Source organism: Tachypleus tridentatus, chromosome 12, assembly GCF_004210375.1.
Source record: "Tachypleus tridentatus isolate NWPU-2018 chromosome 12, ASM421037v1, whole genome shotgun sequence".
NCBI lineage: Eukaryota > Metazoa > Arthropoda > Merostomata > Xiphosura > Limulidae > Tachypleus > Tachypleus tridentatus.
The window spans coordinates 136,348,092-136,367,077 of NC_134836.1; the positions used below are offsets into that span (position 1 = coordinate 136,348,092).

Below are 18,986 nucleotides of genomic sequence, written 5' to 3' on the forward strand. Positions count from 1 at the left end.
AAGTGGGCGAGGAGAGGTTGAGAATGTAATCTAAATTGGATAAATATGGAAACTCGATCCCACAGAAGTAAATTAGGAAATGGAAGATGTGTCCTACAGTGTAGATTGGCTAAGTCAAATAGATCCAAAATCTTCTCACTGACTACTGGCATCTGCACAAGTATAGGATGAAGATCACACCAGTTTCATCTCAAGCTCTAAAACTGTGAATGAAAGGAAAACAATGACTCTAAGGCAGGACATAGGATTAGCATTGAGCTATTGATCCAGAAATGTGTCACCCAATATATGAGGGAAGTCCATCACAACTGTGAGACTGGTCCAAAACACCCAAAGTTCAATAACACTTCAATGCAAGAGAGAACAAGTGAGAGTCCAGAACAGAACATCTCACAGATAATTTCTATATCTCACCACACAGAAGAAAAATAAATAACCCCAAACCTATGTGAGGACTTAAGTTAACTGATTCACTTGATATCCAAAACCAACCCACAGGGTAGTGACATTTGCACAAGGGTAGGATAAGGGCATCCAATCAAAGGAGTGAACTGCATTGAGACATCACACTCCATGGTATGTGTTATTCAAACAAGAGGATAGTACAATTTCCACACCAGCAGAACACCACTACTCTACTTTAAACTGAATGGTTATAGTCATTTATGTGGAACCCAAGCTGCTGATGTATTTGATTATAAAGGTTTCCTGTTGGATTTATTTAATCAAATCATGGCAAAGATGGGTAGCTACTGTTTTCTGCTCTACCCATGCCATCAGTGTGTAATATGGTCTGGGACTGTCCTATTTATGAAGCAAATATCATGTTATTGACCACCCAGCAATATTCTGAAACATCCTTATTCAAAGGTGGATGTGTAGAGCCATGGAAAAATCCCATGAATTAATACATTGTACAGTGAAGATTTGTTTGCATACATAAAGATTATCTGGTCAGGCACCAATCCCCACAAAGCAGGATCTAAGAGACAATTGCAAGCAAGACCCACTAAAAGACAAGAAAGCATTAATGAATAATTATCTAGTGTTAGTCATAACTGCATAGAAGTCTGAAGTATAGCCACAGGTGGTAGGCAATATCCCAAAAAATCAGAGATCACGGCGTGATGTAAGTAATGGGAGATAAACATCTGAGGGGTGGTCCACATGCCAGGCTGTAGAATCTTCTCCAAAAGCAGACAAGAACATGAAGCAAGGTAAAATATGAATCATTTGATTTGATGGGATGTACCATGAAACACACTGGAAAGAGGACAATGAGGAACAAGCAAACTGGATTAAACAACAAACCCAACTGGTGAGGATAAAGGAGGAAAGATCCCAAGATGATGAGGGTTGCCACAGGATGAAGAGATGAGAATGGGAACCCCTGAAGAAAGCCATGCAAGCAGTATAACAATGAAGGGCACACACCAAGCATAAAAATCTACCTGCATCAGGAGGAGGCTAGAGATGAGAAACAGAGGGAAGGGAAATGGGCAGGAGTTATCCTCACATGCTGCTGAAGTCTTGGGAAGGAAGAAATGATTGAGATGAAGGAAAAGATAGGTTGGTAGTACAATGTGCAAGTGACATCTATAGGGAACAGATCTGAATGATGCCACTTCCAGGCCGAGAGAAGAAAATACACTTTAATGAAGAGCACAAGGTAATAGAATCAAATGGAGGTAAAGTAAGTATCACATTAATGTCCCATTATGGCATGTGGACCACCCCTCAGATGTAAGTATCACATTAATGTCCCCTTATAGAAGTACCACACACCCAAGCAGCTGATGTAACTAGAAGAAATGAGTCAAAATGGCAAAGACAGGGGAAAGAAAGCTCTTGCAGTAACAAGAAAAATGGAAAGTATAGATAGGGCTGCCTGATAACTCAATATTAAGGAGACAAAAGACTCCTTCTCAAAAAGCCATGTTAAAAAACTTGGAAATGCCAACAACCATAAGACCAGAAGCTTGGATACCCTGAAAAATGTGCCATTTCTGCTGATACACAGCCATGGATGAAAGACAAACAGAATGAGCTAAATAAAATGCCATCCAATGTCAGAAACTAGATCACCGTGTCAGGGACCACACAAATGCCAAGCATGAAAATGGAGGACACAAAGTGCATTATGCAGAGTCATTAACTGTGGTTGAAGATGAAGATCAAGGAATAAAGGAAGAAGGATGGGAAGAAACATCTGTAACTGAAGTAATTTATAAAAACAAAGCTGAATGAGCCAGAAATTAGTAATTGGAAATATATTGCATCAAGTGAGATGGATGAGGAAGACTACCCAAGGAAGCAAACAGATAAGTGAAAACATAAAGGAACTTTTTCAGTCAATCCTGACTGAAGGTATTAATAGCAAAAATCCTTGGGATGGGGAACTAGGGACCTAAACAAAAATAACTTAAGGGCAATGAATCAATATGAGGAATACCTCACTGATTACAAAGCCATTGAGAAAAATGGGATGGAGGACCACTCTGTCAGGTTGGAAAAGATGATCCACTACAAGTTTGAAAGCACCTGGTACCTGACACACCATTAAATGAATGCAATGACTGTGGACCCAAAGAGAAAATCCACTGTGAGAAAACACAGGGATCTTGACTTGGTGCCACCTTTGCAATTGATATCATCTAATGCTGTTTAATTGTCAAAATGGATCATGACCAGATGATCTCTGGAGAAGGGAAGAAAGATATCCAATGACTGATAAGCAGCAAGGAGTTTGAGGACAATGATATAAAGAGAATGTTCCTCTACCACAGACCAACAACTGAAGCCTCCTGGTAATTGATCCATGCACCCAGCCCTGAAGGGATACATCCATGAACAGATGTAAATCTGGCTGGAGGAGGAGGTGGGTCACCTGTTGATGTATAAACCTAGTCCAACCACCATGGTAGATCATCCACAATGTAGGAAGAAAGGTTTATAGGAGCATCCAAGAGATCCCAAGCATGGTTCCATTGGTTGTGGAGAGTCCATTGAAGGGATGGCATGCGGGCCTGACTGGGGGATGTGAGAGGAATTGCAATACACTATATCCCCAAAAGCAGTAGAACCTCATATGCAGAATGTGAAGTAGCAGACAGATAGTTTCAAATGGCGAGTTCCATGGAACACAGCCAGAGAGGAGATTAGGTGCAACCCAGATGGGTGTAGAAGAAAACATCCAGATAAATGACATATTGGGTTCATTTAAGGAAGAAATGCTCTAATTTGCTCAACCAACCTACTGGAAAACTTTGAGAAAGAGTTGACAAGTAAGAAAGGCCAGCTTCCATTTGGAATGGGCAAAATGAAACCAATCATCCAGATACAAGTGAAAGCACAGTAAAGAAGATATACAGCAAGGAGCAAAGGTTCACAACAGAAAATGTATGGAACCAAAGAACAGGGCACAATATTGGTACTCCCACCCCATGTTGGAAAAACTGAAGATAAGGACAAGAATACTCTGATATGGGAATATGCAGATAAGCATTGGAAATGTCCATCTTGGTTATCCAAAGACCAGAAAAAAAACTCATCAAAGAGTAGTTGAATTACATTCTACAGCCTATTATGTGAGGAAGACTTGCACTGCCTTGGATAGAAGTTGGCATGACAAGTAATCCCACAAAGGAGGAAAGGAAACAGACACATGGGATAAAGGAGAAAAGGTAAGAAAAGGTCTAATGAAAACCTTTGACAAAACTTAGTAAACCCCAACATCAGAGATGAAAGGGTTCCACTGATGAATAAAGGCTGCCAGATGAGCTCCCACCAGACCCAAACCCATTAGGTAGTCACCAGAAACAGTGTTGGCATACCACACATCCTCGTAAATACACAATGAAGAGTGGCACCATACAAAGGAAAGCAGGCAAGGGCTGGGAAAGGAAGGGTCAGAAGACATAAATGAGTGCAACACTCAGTTCTGACTGGGACAAATGGATCACCAGGTGAGAAAAGGTAGATTGTTGTTGGACCATAGCTACCCTTATCTCCCTGGGCTCTGGGATCGTGTCGACCATGGGGCCATCAGATGGTTTTGAAGATAAGAAGCTTGGTCTGTGATAATATAGCATCACAACCCAAAAGATCCCAACAACAAATAAACTACATTTGCAGGGTCAGAGTGAAAGTGAGGTGGGAGAGGATATCCCCAGAGAACTCCTCAGTGTACCTGTAAAGAGCCTCAGATAGGAGATGGATATAAAAGAATTACAGGAAAAAGTATCATGAAGGTAAAACAAAGACAGGGCACTGATAAAACAAATGGGAGATTTGGGTCCCACTGAACCCAACAAATATTGGTCTAGATATGGACAGTCTGCCCTATGATAAGAAAGAGCAGAGTGAGCCAGTGCTCATGCAAGACAAGGCATTCTAACAACGTCGCCAAACTGGGAGGCAAAATTCTCCAAGTGAACCTGAACATCGGAAGATGAGGAACAGATTAAAGTTGGAAGGACAATAATGTAATGGGGAATGACATGGGTTGTAAAAAAGAGGAGCAACAGACAAAACATCACATATCTGAGACATGAAATCTGAGAAAGTCCACAAAGGCACAACAAAATCCTCAGATAGGATTTTGGAAGGTACAGTGATCTCCAAGGTAGAGGAAACAAATGATCAAAATCCTGGTCAGGCTAAAAAAGGTCAGGAAAAAGAGGAGCAACAGAAGGAGACAAAGGTTGTCCCATATAATACTCAATATCAAAACAAATAAAGGCTGATAAATCCCATGACAGGTCACTACACCTATGGAAAATTATGGTATTGGATGCATGAAGTGTACCTAAAGCAGTAATGTGTACTTTGGAATTCATACTTGAAATCAAAATAACAAGCAAATTTTTTTTTTTAGGGCCAAACATGGGTAAATCAAACATTGTTTTAAAATAAAACAGGAAAACATTCTTGGAATAAAGTAAATTATGTTAAACCACTTTGAGATGTAAGGAACAAAGAGAAAGCTGTTTGAACTATGTTAAACCACTTTGAGATGTAAGGAACAAAGAGAAAGCTGTTTGAACTCAAGCACTGCCAAACAAAAAGATATGGTTCAGTAGTGGTACACAGAGGGAGTCACATGCATCATGTTGGTATTACTGGTAGATAGATGATGCATGACAATTTACATGGGAGACATACTGGAAGCCAATGGACGGAGTGTGGTGGCTTGTGGCATGCATTATAAAAAACTGCATCTGAAGGGAAGCAGAAAATAGAAAAAGTTAATGTTGTGAGAGAGGGACAGTACTATATCAGAATTATTCGTAGTCTTATAATATTCTGGAACTGGCTGGTCTCTTGTGCAGTTTGACAAATTGTTGGAGCAAACCAAACAGAAGGTGAAGAACAAATAATTGTTAATATCTCACTTTTGATACATTTGTATTTCTAGTGCATTACCTCACAACACTATGTTACTCTTTCTACTGTAGTACTTCACAACACTACATTACCCTTTCTAGTACAATATATCATAACATTACATAACCCTTTCTAGTGCATTACTTCATAACATTACATTACCCTATATAGTGCATTATTTCATAGCATTACATTACCTTTCTAGTGCATTACTTCATAACACTATGTCACTCCTTCTATTGCAGTACTTCATAACACTGTCACTCCTACTATTGCATTACTTCATAACACTGTCACTCCTACTATTGCATTACTTCATAACACTGTCACTCCTTCTATTGCATTACTTCATAACACTATGTCACTCCTTCTATTGCATTACTTCATAACACTGTCACTCCTACTATTGCATTACTTCATAACACTATGTCACTCCTTCTATTGCATTACTTCATAACACTATGTCACTCCTTCTATTGCATTACTTCACAACACTATGTCACTCCTTCTATTGCATTACTTCATAACACTATGCCACTCCTTCTATTGCAGTACTTCAAAACACTATGTCACTCCTATTGCATTACTTCATAACACTGTCACTCCTACTATTGTATTATTTCATAACACTATGTCACTCCTTCTATTGTATTGGCTTCATAACACTGTCACTCCTTCTATTGCGTTGGCTTCATAACACTATGTCACTCCTTCTATTGCGTTGGCTTTTACTTCATAACACATAACACTGTCACTCCTACTATTGCATTACTTCATAACACTATGTTACTCCTATTGCATTACTTTATAACACTGTCACTCCTACTATTGCATTACTTCACAACACTATGTCACTCCTACTATTGCATTACTTCATAACACTATGTCACTCCTTCTATTGCACTACTTCATAACACTATGTCACTCCTTCTATTGCACTACTTCATAACACTATGTCACTCCTTCTATTGCACTACTTCATAACACTATGTCACTCCTTCTATTGCACTACTTCATAACACTATGTCACTCCTATTGCATTACTTCATAACACTATGTCACTCCTATTGCATTACTTCATAACACTGTCACTCCTACTATTGCATTTCTTCATAACACTATGTCACTCCTTCTATTGCATTACTTCACAACACTATGTCACTCCTTCTATTGCATTACTTCACAACACTATGTCACTCCTTCTATTGCATTACTTCATAACACTATGTCACTCCTTCTATTGCATTACTTCATAACACTATGTCACTCCTTCTATTGCGTTCTTCATAACACTATGTCACTCCTTCTATTGCATTACTTCATAACACTATGTCACTCCTTCTATTGCATTACTTCATAACACTATGTCACTCCTTCTATTGCAGTAATTCATAACACTGTCACTCCTACTATTGCATTACTTCATAACACTATGTCACTCCTTCTATTGCATTACTTCATAACACTATGTCACTCCTTCTATTGCATTACTTCATAACACTGTCACTCCTACTATTGCATTATTTCATAACACTGTCACTCCTACTATTGCATTACTTCATAACACTATGTCACTCCTACTATTGCATTACTTTATAACACTATGTTACTCCTTCTATTGCATTACTTCATAACACTGTCACTCCTACTATTGCATTACTTCATAACACTGTCACTCCTACTATTGCATTACTTCATAACACTATGTCACTCCTACTATTGCATTACTTCATAACACTATGTCACTCCTTCTATTGCATTACTTCACAACACTATGTCACTCTTTCTATTGCATTACTTCACAACACTACATTACCCTTTATAGTGCATTACTTCACAACATTACATTACCCTTTATAGTGCATTATTTCATACCATTACATTAACCTTTATAGTGCATTACTTCACAACATTACATTACCCTTTATAGTGCATTATTTCATACCATTACATTAACCTTTATAGTGCATTACTTCATACCATTACATTACCCTTTATAGTGCATTACTTCACAACATTACATTCCTTTTCTAGTGTGTTACTGTAGTCTTCTTCTAGTCTCAATCTGTTTACAAGTCTGCTAATTAAGGGTTAGTGTAGCATATTACCTGTACTTACAGCAAGATAAACCATGTGTAACAACATTTGTTAGTCTTGATTGTAATACTATCTCAGTTCCAGTAACACCTTATCAATCAGTATTAACCTTCATATTATTAATACCAGCTCAGTTCCAGTAACATCTTGTGAATCAGTATTAACCTTCCTATTATTAATACCAGCTCAGTTCCAGTAACATCTTGTGAATCAGTATTAACCTTCCTATTATTAATACCAGCTAAGTTCCACTAACACTTTGTCAATCAATATTAACCTTCCTATTATTAATACCAGCTAAGTTCCACTAACACTTTGTCAATCAGTATTAACCTTCATATTATTTATACCAGCTAAGTCCACTAACACTTTGTCAATCAGTATTAACCTTCCTATTATTAATACCAGCTCAGTTCCAGTAACACCTTGTCAATCAATATTAACCTTCATATTATTTATACCAGCTCAGTTCCAGTAACACCTTGTCAATCAGTATTAACCTTCCTATTATTAATACCACCTCAGATCCAGTAACACTTTGTCAATCAGTATTAACCTTCCTATTATTAATACCACCTCAGATCCAGTAACACTTTGTCAATCAGTATTAACCTTCCTATTATTAATACCAGCTCAGTTCCAGTAACACCTTGTCAATCAGTATTAAACTTCCTTTCATCAGTACCATCTAAAGTCAGCTGGACATTTTAGGAATGAAGGTTTCTTTCACTTACACTAAAGGCCCAGTATCTCCTTCTAGCTTTGTATAGTCCAAAGTCCCATTCACAACTCCTTCAACCTCTTGCATATAGGCCTTCCAGTCTATCTCTGTGTCTGATAAGAAAATTAAAACTTATCTGTAAATCATGCATGTCACAGTAATAACAATGAAGGATCTATCAAATTATTAATCTTGATTTATACTCCTTTGTTTAAACTAATTTTTACAACAGAAATATTCAGTAATTATAATATTTTCTTTGAAACGTAACTCCCAACGTTACATTAATATCATTACATTCAAACACTAAAGTTCTTAATTTATGTTCAGGTGTCCGAGTCTCCATAAATACAATGTTTACATATTTGTATGAAATAGTTTACATTCATGTTAAATATGCTGGTAAACTGTAACAGCTTGATTTTCTGCAGAACTACAAGGACTAATGTAAAAACTCACTGTTGTTTTGTGCAGCTATAGAAAATACTTGAATACCTATAACACTAAAGATTTTTTGAAGAGCATTTAAAGTCATTTCTAACTTATGGCTACAATACTAATTGGATTTTTCAACTGCAGAAATGGCTCAATTATTTGGTTAGGTCTTTCTAAAAAACATTTTGTATTCTAATGTAAGATAATTTTAGAAAATGTAATTTATTGTTGTGAACAGTCTCTAAAGTGGATGGAGAAGTTTGCTTATTTCTTAATGTAGACTACAAATAAAAAGTGGCCATGTGGTCCTTCGTGGTTGTTCTAGTCCACTCATCTTTCAAAAAGAAATTAAAAATTAAAATCACTCTTTTCACAAATATATTAATTACACTCTGACCTCTATAAGTCAGTTAGCCTATTAAAAAACTGTTTTAACTCTAGCAATGACCATCCTTTTGAAATCTTAAAACTTGTTTGTGTTTTCTCATCATCTTCAGCTAATAGCACTAAGAATTCAGAGACCTTAATCCTATCTGTCCCTTGGATAAGCTGATAAATTTCAACAGAAAATATGAGACCTTAATCTATCTCTGTAAGATCTAGAATCATTTGAGCTCTCTCGATCACGTCATGAGAAATTAGCATTATTTCTATCTTTAGATACAGTCATCTATTGTTACATGGTCATTGTATGTACTATAATAAAACACATCATTTCAGTTAATTATAACTTACAACTCTTCCACTTATGTTTTGTGTAATCATCTTATCTGAGGTTAAAATTAACTGCATCATATCATGTAACAAATCAATAACATGCTTTGAACATGATGGTTGTTGCCAAGTTGCTTGTGACATAAAGTTATGTTCATCCATAAAATATGTGACACTGAGTTGTTAATTTGTCATTGGTTTGTGACATATTGTTACCTTGATTATTGTAAATATGACACAAGGTGTTTCTTGTGCACTAACTTGTGACATAATATTACGTTAATTAGTAAAAATGTGATACCAAGCTGTTTATTGGTGATAGGTTTGTGACAGTTATATCAAGTATTTATGTTAATTATTGTAAACATGACATCATTGTATTATTATGTTAATTATTGTAAACATAACATTAATGATTTTACTATGTTAATTACTGTAAATATGACACTGGTGTATGACTACATTAATTATTGTTAACATGTGACATCAAGGTGTTTTTTACCGATTCACTTCTGACATATTTCTGTTAATTACTGTAAATGTGACACTGGTGTTTGACTGTATTAATTATTGTTAACATGTGACATCAAGGTGTTTTTTACTGATTCACTTCTGACATATTTCTGTTAATTACTGTAAATGTGACACTGGTGTTTGACTGTATTAATTATTGTTAACATGTGACATCAAGGTGTTTTTTTCTGATTCACTTCTGACATATTTCTGTTAATTACTGTAAATGTGATACTGATGTATGACTATATTAATTATTGTTAACATGTGACATCAAGGTGTTTTTTACTGATTCACTTCTGACATATTACTGTAAATGTGACACTGGTGTATGACTATATTAATTATTGTTAACATGTGACATCAAGGTGTTTTTTACTGATTCACTTCTGACATATTACTGTAAATGTGACACTGGTGTATGCCGAATTACCAATTGGGTAGTTTATCATTACTACTGATCCTGCAGACTTTACCACAAATGTTTTAACCTAACTGATATGTGAACATCAAGTGTTTGTGATCCATCTTGTATTACTCATCTTTGTGTGTTAATAAACAGTTCCCATTATTTGACATGTTGTTCAGCTAGTCGTGACTCATGGTCTAGTTCTACATCTTATGAAACAAGATCATTACAAAGACAACATCCTTTCAAAATTGTACACAGTATGTAAAACTCACTTTTTACTTCATTCAGTCCCAACTACTGTATTTAAAACTGAAGTCTTCCATAACCATTGAATAAGTAATATTACTTCTAGTGATTGTGGTCTTTTTATGTGATCTTTTCTTTATCTCATCCGTCAGAAGTTATCCACTAACAATAAACACCTTTCAACCCTTTAACTCACTGATTGTAACATATTTAATTGAATCTCTTGCTGAACATTTTTATGTATTTAGTCTTAACAGTTAAATCCTTATACAAAGGTCTACTCCACCCTATACTAACAAATTATCTAGTAAATAATTTCTAATTCAGAATTTCAGAGCAGTACTTATTATAAACATTGTCTAGTAAGACTAAGTGGTCTATCATTTCTGATGTAATACTTGGCATATTCTTTACATAGAAAATCAATGTTCTGGTTTGCATATCCAATCTTTGACCCTGTTAGCCTTGTATTTTATTTTTAAAGTCTCAATCTTTCTCCTTACCACCAGGGGGTTAATACATACAGGATTCTGCCAATTCAAGTCAATTTCTGTTTTTTATTTTGAATGTTTAGGATCAGAAATATTGCTTCTTTCTCTTGGAAAATACAATTAGATTTAAATGCTTTGCCCTCTCATGATATACTGTATTAAACACCAAAAATAAAATAAATATACTTCTTAAGAATATATATGGTTTATACAAATAGGATAATTAATATTTAAAAAATCCTTTTTAATCCCTTAAAGTTCCTTTCAATTCTGCTTTCATGTCCTTTACAATAGCAAAATTCCTCTTCCTATTAAAATAGTATTATAAAAATAGTTTTGTCATTATGTGACCAACACTATGGAAAAACAATTATATAAATGAGAATTTCTTCTTGTTTTTTTCCTCTTTACTATTTCATGTCATAAAGGAAAAATAAGAAAACTACCTCAAAATATATTTCATATTTCCCTTAGTTTAATAGGTACACACCCACGTTCTCTTTGCCACAATTTTCTTCCAGATTTCAATATGTACTATTGTTCCCATATTAACATTCAACTGCACAATTAAGTACTATAAAATTATACAAAACATAGTAATACCAATAGTAGTCCAAAACCTGAGCAGTCAGGCTACGTTCACAATCACGACTTACAAAGACAAATGAAAAAAAAAAGTTCGAAACAACATATACTGTTTTTACGTATAATTTTATATGAGATACGATGAGGGCTTGAATTTTGTAACATTGACTTACATGGGATGTATTCGATCACACCGATATTTACCACAATTTCGACAAAAAACACAAATAAACCAAATAACCAAAACCATTCTGGATCAATAAATATCTTCTTTACAGCTGCCGGATTTCTCACATTATTCCAAAACTCTTTACTCATTTTGTTAAACCTTAAAGTTTTATATGATTCCTTGTAACTTTTACCACGACTTACCAACCGCGGCGGCGCCATTTGTTTTAATACATAGGTGGTCTCAAAAATTACTGACTTTATGGTAATGTACGGCGAAAGAATTTTTAAATGTCATACATTTTGTTTAATTTTCTGTCTGCTTGTTTTTATCATCGAAAAAAAAGAGACATTTTAAATGTTGTGTGCACTGTGTAAAGAAGGTTTAGAAAAATATAGAAACATTATTTTTGAATTTTCGCTTTTTGTTAAATTTCGAGTAAAGTTATATGACGGATATCTACCCTTGTTGTCTTTAATTCTGAAAGAAACGAAACAGGAAAGGCGTTAATCAACACCACTAATACCAGCTCTTGAGCTGCTCAGGATTTAACAGTCACTCTTACGACTACTTAGTCCCGCTCGCTGTTTAGATTTTGCAAACAACACAATATAGCATCCTAATTCTTCAAATATGATGTTTTTGCAAGAATCATACATAATCGGATATTTAACATTAATTTTGCATAAACATATCTACTTATTTGGATGTTATTATTATAGAAAGATGTTCCAGAAGTGATATTTATAATTTTTTCTCCAATAGTGCCAAAAGGTTAATCCTTGACTTTTCTTGAAATTCTGGCTAGCATCGAATGTTCGTTTTTTTTCTGGAAAAATGTAAACTATTGAGCGACTTCTAAAAAGAAAAACTTCAATCAAAATTCCTGAACCTAGAAGTTCAATATTATTATATATATACATATTTAGTACAATTTTCATTTGGGTAAGACAAAACCATTATTTATGCTTTGCAATATATATATTTGGTTTTCATTAAAATCCTATTATTTTTAGTTTACAGTTTTTGAAAGAGTCATACAAAATTAGTTGATTCAAATTTACTTATGCAATAAAATGCGTTCTTACTCGCGCGTTGAAAATAAACGATAATAATTAGTACGGTTGAACTCTTGGTATTTTTCAAAATCTTGCGTTCAAATTCTGTATATTCTTATTCTGTTAGAAATATTTACCTGATGTAAGTTTTAAATAAACTGTTCTTGATCAATATACGAAAGGGTTAAGTATTGACGTGTGTTTTGTGTTTTTTGTGTGTGTGGGGTTATGACTAACTTCGATTTCACTTTACTATTCAAAATATCGAAATCTAAGAGTTGATAACTTTTTCCTAATTTATTCCATCTTTAATATTTATTTTATTCTAATAAAAACATTATTTTAAAGTTTTGTAGAAAATATAACTGTTTTCATTAAATGTTTCAGCCATAATGTTTTTTGTAAAAATTGGACGTAGTCAAAGACTTAATGTTTTGTTTTTCATCAAAATGGGCAGATATTTCAATGTTTGTATTCGTTCAGAATTCATTTTCATCTTATTTTGCTAGAAAAAGACATCTGAGGTCAGAATTTCAAAAAAAAAAAAAGCTTTGAGATTTATTGGACATTCTAGCTAACTTCGGTTTTATTTTACTATTAAAGAAAAGTTGAATCTAGAAACTGCTTAAATAAATAAGAATTTTCGGTCACTGTTTCTTTCCGAACTTATTCCACTTTTAACTCCTTGTTTATTCAAGACAAGGAAAAACCCCTGTTTAGGCTTTGCAAATGATATAATTGGTTTTGACTAAGCTCATAATGTTTGAAACATGCTTTAAAATACGTACTTATTTGCATGTTTTGAAAAAAAGTTTCAACAAAACTGCATTCGTATTTAATTTTTTTTCAGAATTCGGTAACCTGTTGTTTTTTAGCTTCGTGCAAAAGCTACTCGAGGGCTATCTGTCCCTAGTTTAGCAGTGTAAGACTAGATAGAGGGAAGGCAGTTAGTCATCATCACCCAGTGCCAACTCTTGGGCTACTCTTTTACTGAGGAATAGTGGGATTGACCATAACATTATAACGCCTCCACGGTTGAAAGGATAAGCATGTGTGATGCGACCGGCATTCGATCCTGCGACCCTCGGATTAGGAGTCAAACGCCTTAACCCACCTAACCATGCTAGGCCGTTTCGGTAATCTGTTATTCTGTTTGAAAAATGCACATTTTAAGATGTTTGGGCATGAAGTTTCTTGGAAATTCTGGATAACTTCGAATTTACGATACTTTAAGATAAAGTTAAACCACGGAAAGACTTCTAAATATAATCATTTTTCAATAAAAATTCCGAAATTTAGAATGTTGTTGGGTTGCTGTTTTTTTCAAATTTATTCCACATTTAATTTTGATTTTAGTTTGATGTGAAAGAACCCTGTTTAAGGTATTTATATATAATTGTTTTCATTAATCGTCTAATGTTTCAGTCATATTGTTTTTGTAAGAATAGTAAACAATTAGTTTCTTCACATTTGGTTTTTTCCATTTACGTGCTTTGAAAAAAAATCCATAAAAATGTCCAGGTATTTTTGAAAATTTTGTTCAGGATTCGTTTTTATGTCGTTCTGCAAGAAAGATGCAACTGATGTAATATTTTCAAGAAATTTCTTATTCCATCATAACGCCCAATAATTAAACCTAATTTAAAAACCTCTAAAGGTCACTTTAATTAAAGTTAAACTTCTTGCCAGAAGACAACGTGACAACAAAGAAAAGAACGAATGTGTCGAAACTTGTTTCTACAACGTCAACATTTCTGACAGTGTGTTCCGTTTACTGTTTTTTTTTTGTTGTTGTTGTTTATTAAATGCTTCAAACGACAATAAAGTATTTTACTACCAATTTTTGGTATAACTTGATCTGAGTGAAAAAAGCTTTCAAAAAAATTGGTTTTAAAGCATGTTACACATCAGGACGTTATTAATAAATGACCATGATTTGCCATTTATAAATCAAAAGAAGAAAAAAGTCTTAACTTTACTGGTCCAGTATCTAAAAACCAGCGTATTCTGAATATGTTTAGTAGCAATATGACAGTCAAAGGTAATTGTACTTTGACCATAAATATTTCATATTTAATATCCAAATGTGTGTATTAACTAATGCCAACATATGCTCACTTGTAACCATTACGTCATACATGCGACATTATTGTTGAAACGTATTTATCTCGTTTCAAAATAGTATGCAATGTTTTTTTTTTAATTATACTCCAGCGTGTGGCATATTCCCTTTGTTCTGCTATTCTGTTATATCATTTGATATAAGTGTACAAGACATTTTGATAGAGTTACAAATACTGAGGTTTCGGCTAACCAACTTAAAAAAAGTTTAAAACTTTTATTGTTATTTCTATGTTCGTCATAAATAATTTTCATCAAAGTTCTCACAATCAACCCTTTAATACCAGATAGCAGGTATCAATGGAGTTCACAATGAATGAACTTGAATATTTTAAACATTACCAGATATAAACTCTTTCTGGTAAGAGGGCCGAAAACGTACGATAAAAGAAGTATGTACATGTCGAAAATAATTTTTTTTCCCCATATTACTGAAAGCAAACAAAGAAGAGCCAATATTCTCATTTCTGTGTCAACTAATTATGACCTTTCAGAGTTGCACTTCACTTAGAACTGTTTTAATGGCTTCTGATGGTAGGTAATATGTATGGCTCAAGTCTTGTTGCTATTTGAACTTTTGATTCATTTAGATTGTGTAAAGCTATCGAGTACCATCTCACTGTGAATCATCAGTTTACTTACAATTTTTCTGTTTTTTAGTTGATGTATTTTTCTTCTCAGTTTTCTTTTTCTTTGTTTTTACTATTTTCCTGGTCCGGCATGATCAGGTGGTCAAAGCACTCGACTCGTAATTTGAGGGTCGCGGGTTCAAATTCCAGTCACACCAAACATGCTCGCTCTCTCAGCCGTGAGGGTGTTATAATGTGACGGTCAATCCCACTATTCGTTGGTAAAAGAGTAGCCAAAGAGTTGGTGGTGGGTGGTGATGACTAGCTGCCTTTTCCCTAATCTTACACTGCTAAATTAGGGACAGCTAGTGCAGATAGCCCTCGTGGAGCTTTGCGCGAAACTAAAACAAACAAATCTTGGTTTTCCTTTTCTGTAATTTTTTGATGTTCATTACTTTCTCATTTACGGTCTTTCCTTTATTTATTTCATCTTGTGTTGTTTTCTCATGGAAACAATATCATTTTATGATCTATATCTATGACAGCGTTTGATGTTGCTCTAGAATCACATACTTTGATTATATTACGTATTCTTGTCAGTGTGATGTCAAGTTGGCTTCTCATTGTCAAGTCGTTCCATTTATACCATGTATAAATCTAGGATACTCTATGAATGTGGAATGCGTTTGTAATAAACAGATTATACTGGGATCAGACTTCCATTATCTTTTCTTCATTTGAATATCTGCATATTTGTCGTCAGGAGATCCTAGGTAATTTTCAGAGGTTGTTCTAACCGTTCCTAATCTTCCAATTACAAAAATCTGTCAGTTGGATTGACAGTTGGTCATGTACTTTAACAAAGTACTCATTTATTTGATCATCTGAGTAGTTTCCATCATGAAGTTCACGTATTTGTAAACATGTTTCTATTATCTTACCATTATGTATTCTTACTGAGTCCATTCTTTCTGAGATGTATTTAATTTCCAGAATATTTGAAGCTGCTTCTGGTTGGTTATAAAACCAACTCCATGTTTTGCACTATCTTTTATCCTCACTTCTGAGTATAACAGAATATAATCTTCATATAATTTCTTACTTCCTTGGTATATCCATCGTACACTTGTAAATCCAAGAACATTGATATGCCTTTTTTCCATATGCTCAATAATTTACCACATTACCAAACTCTGAGATGTTCAAAGTGTCTATTTTGAAGGCCACTTTCCTGTTTCGACGTCCATATCGTTTTATGTTTAAGTTTATCTGCATGCGTTATCTAACGCTAAAATCAGGGGTTAGATTTCTCTCGGTGGACTCAGCAGATAGCCTGATGTAGCTTTGCAACAAGAAAACACATACACACACATTATCTATAACTTTCTGTAGCAATTAAAAAAGTCCATCGCCGAATTGCTAGGCCTTTCATGGTTTCACCAGAGCCCCATTAGCGAGTAACCTTTTAGGATAACCCAGCCGACCTTCTCGAGTACCGTAAAAACATAGAGCCATGCCACACTTTGTCCAAACCTAATGCAAGGACATCAAAACCCTTCAATAACAATTAATGCAAGGACATCAAAACCCTTCAGTAACAAATAACATAAGAACATCAAAACCCTTCAGTAACAAATAACATAAGAACATCAAAACCCTTCAGTAACAACTAACACAAGGACATCAAAACCCTTCAGTAACAAATAACACAAGGACATCAAAACCCTTCAGTAACAAATAACACAAGGACATCAAAACCCTTCAGTAACAATTAATGCAAGGACATCAAAACCCTTCACTGACAATTAATGCAAGGACATCAAAACCCTTCAGTAACAATTAATGCAAGGACATCAAAACCCTTCAGTAACAATTAATGCAAGGACATCAAAACCATTCAGTAACAATTAATGCAAGGACATCAAAACCCTTCAGTAACAATTAATGCAAGGACATCAAAACCCTTCAGTAACAATTAATGCAAGGACATCAAAACCCTTCACTAAGAATTAATGCAAGGACATCAAAACCCTCCACTAACAATTAATGCAAGGACATCAAAACCCTTCACTAACAATTAATGCAAGGACATCAAAACCCTTCAGTAACAATTAATGCAAGGACATCAAAACCCTTCACTAACAATTAATGCAAGGACATCAAAACCCTTCAGTAACAAATAACACAAGGACATCAAAACCCTTCAGTAACAAATAACACAAGGATATCAAAACCCTTCAGTAACAGATAACACAAGGACATCAAAACAGTGACATCAGTTGAGAGACAGGAATGTGTACTTACATTGCTTCTCTTCATCAACATCCACAAGCAAGATGGCGTCAGTAAGCTCCTCTCTGCTGATGACCAAGCCATCATTGCTGAAAGTGACAGAAAACTTTTGTTTTGTGTTTTGAATTTCACACAAAGTTACTCGAGGGCTATCTGTGCTAGCCGTCCCTAATTTAGCAGTGTAAGACTAGAGGGAAGGCAGCTAGTCATCACCACCCACCGCCAACTCTTGGGCTACTCTTTTACCAACGAATAGTGTGATTGACCGTACATTATAACGCCCCCACAGCTGAAAGGGCGAGCATGTTTGGCGCGACTGGGATGCGAACCCGCGACCCTCAGATTACGAGTCGCACGCCTTAAGACGCTTGGCCATGCCGGGCCCGACAGAAAACTACAGGATTCTGAATCAAATGTACATCGAATACAAATAATATATCATGAGATACTTACAGAGAAAACGAAAAGTACTGGATGACAAAGAAGAAGAAGAAATGAAAATTCGGGTGAATAAAACTGACATCAAACAGATGAAAGAGTTTAACTATTTGAAAATTGTATTTACGGAAGGTAGTAAAACAAACAGAGAAATAAACATCAGATGCACCGAAACCAGGTTTTAGGACAATTTTTACCACTCCAAAAACTAAACACGTCCCAATCAACACAAAAATCATCCTCATAGAAATTACATTCTTGTTAACACTGGACTCTAATAACTTACAAAAGCTGTATTCCTGCCCATATATCAGTGCCACATCTGGACTCTAGCAACTTCATAGAAGTGTAAGATCACCACAACAGTCTGAGACAAACTCTTGGAGTATCATGCCATGATAGAACCAGGAATGAAGACATCTGAGAAATGCTGGAAAACCAATCCTAGAACATATTCACAAATAGAGAATCTCTGGATAGAAGAGATCAGAAGTCCTTATATTCTCCCTATACACCACACAGTAGACAGAGCAGAGATAAGTAGCATATCTGAACTTTGAGAACATTGTAATATATCAACTACGTTCAATTATCACTTGATGTAGCTTAAATATTTGTGTAATAAATGTACAAAAAAGGGTTTTAAGGTTACTATTAACAAGTTAGAGCCTTTAACTTTGTAATATTCGTGTTAAAAGTTCACCAATCATATAAAAAGAAAACGAATCAACTTTCTAGAA

The 18,986-nt window shown here is 34.8% G+C and overlaps 1 protein-coding gene across 2 annotated transcripts in view; it reads right to left on the reverse strand.

Moving 5' to 3' along the window:
- LOC143234813 (dol-P-Man:Man(5)GlcNAc(2)-PP-Dol alpha-1,3-mannosyltransferase-like) overlaps positions 1-12,000 on the reverse strand; it is a 46,269-nt gene extending 34,269 nt beyond the window's left edge. Inside the window, exons 1-2 of one of the 2 annotated variants that reach the window (XR_013018810.1) lie at positions 11,773-11,995; positions 8,217-8,316 (exon numbers count right to left, since the gene is read on the reverse strand). Coding sequence is in view for 1 of the 2 variants with exons in the window: in XM_076472454.1 (XP_076328569.1) it covers positions 8,217-8,316; positions 11,773-11,989 (317 nt within the window). In the remaining variant the exon portion in view is untranslated. Of the gene's footprint in view, positions 1-8,216; positions 8,317-11,772 lie in introns of both variants that reach the window. The other variant, XM_076472454.1, reaches the window with a different exon arrangement.
- Between the last annotated feature and the right edge of the window lie 6,986 nt (positions 12,001-18,986).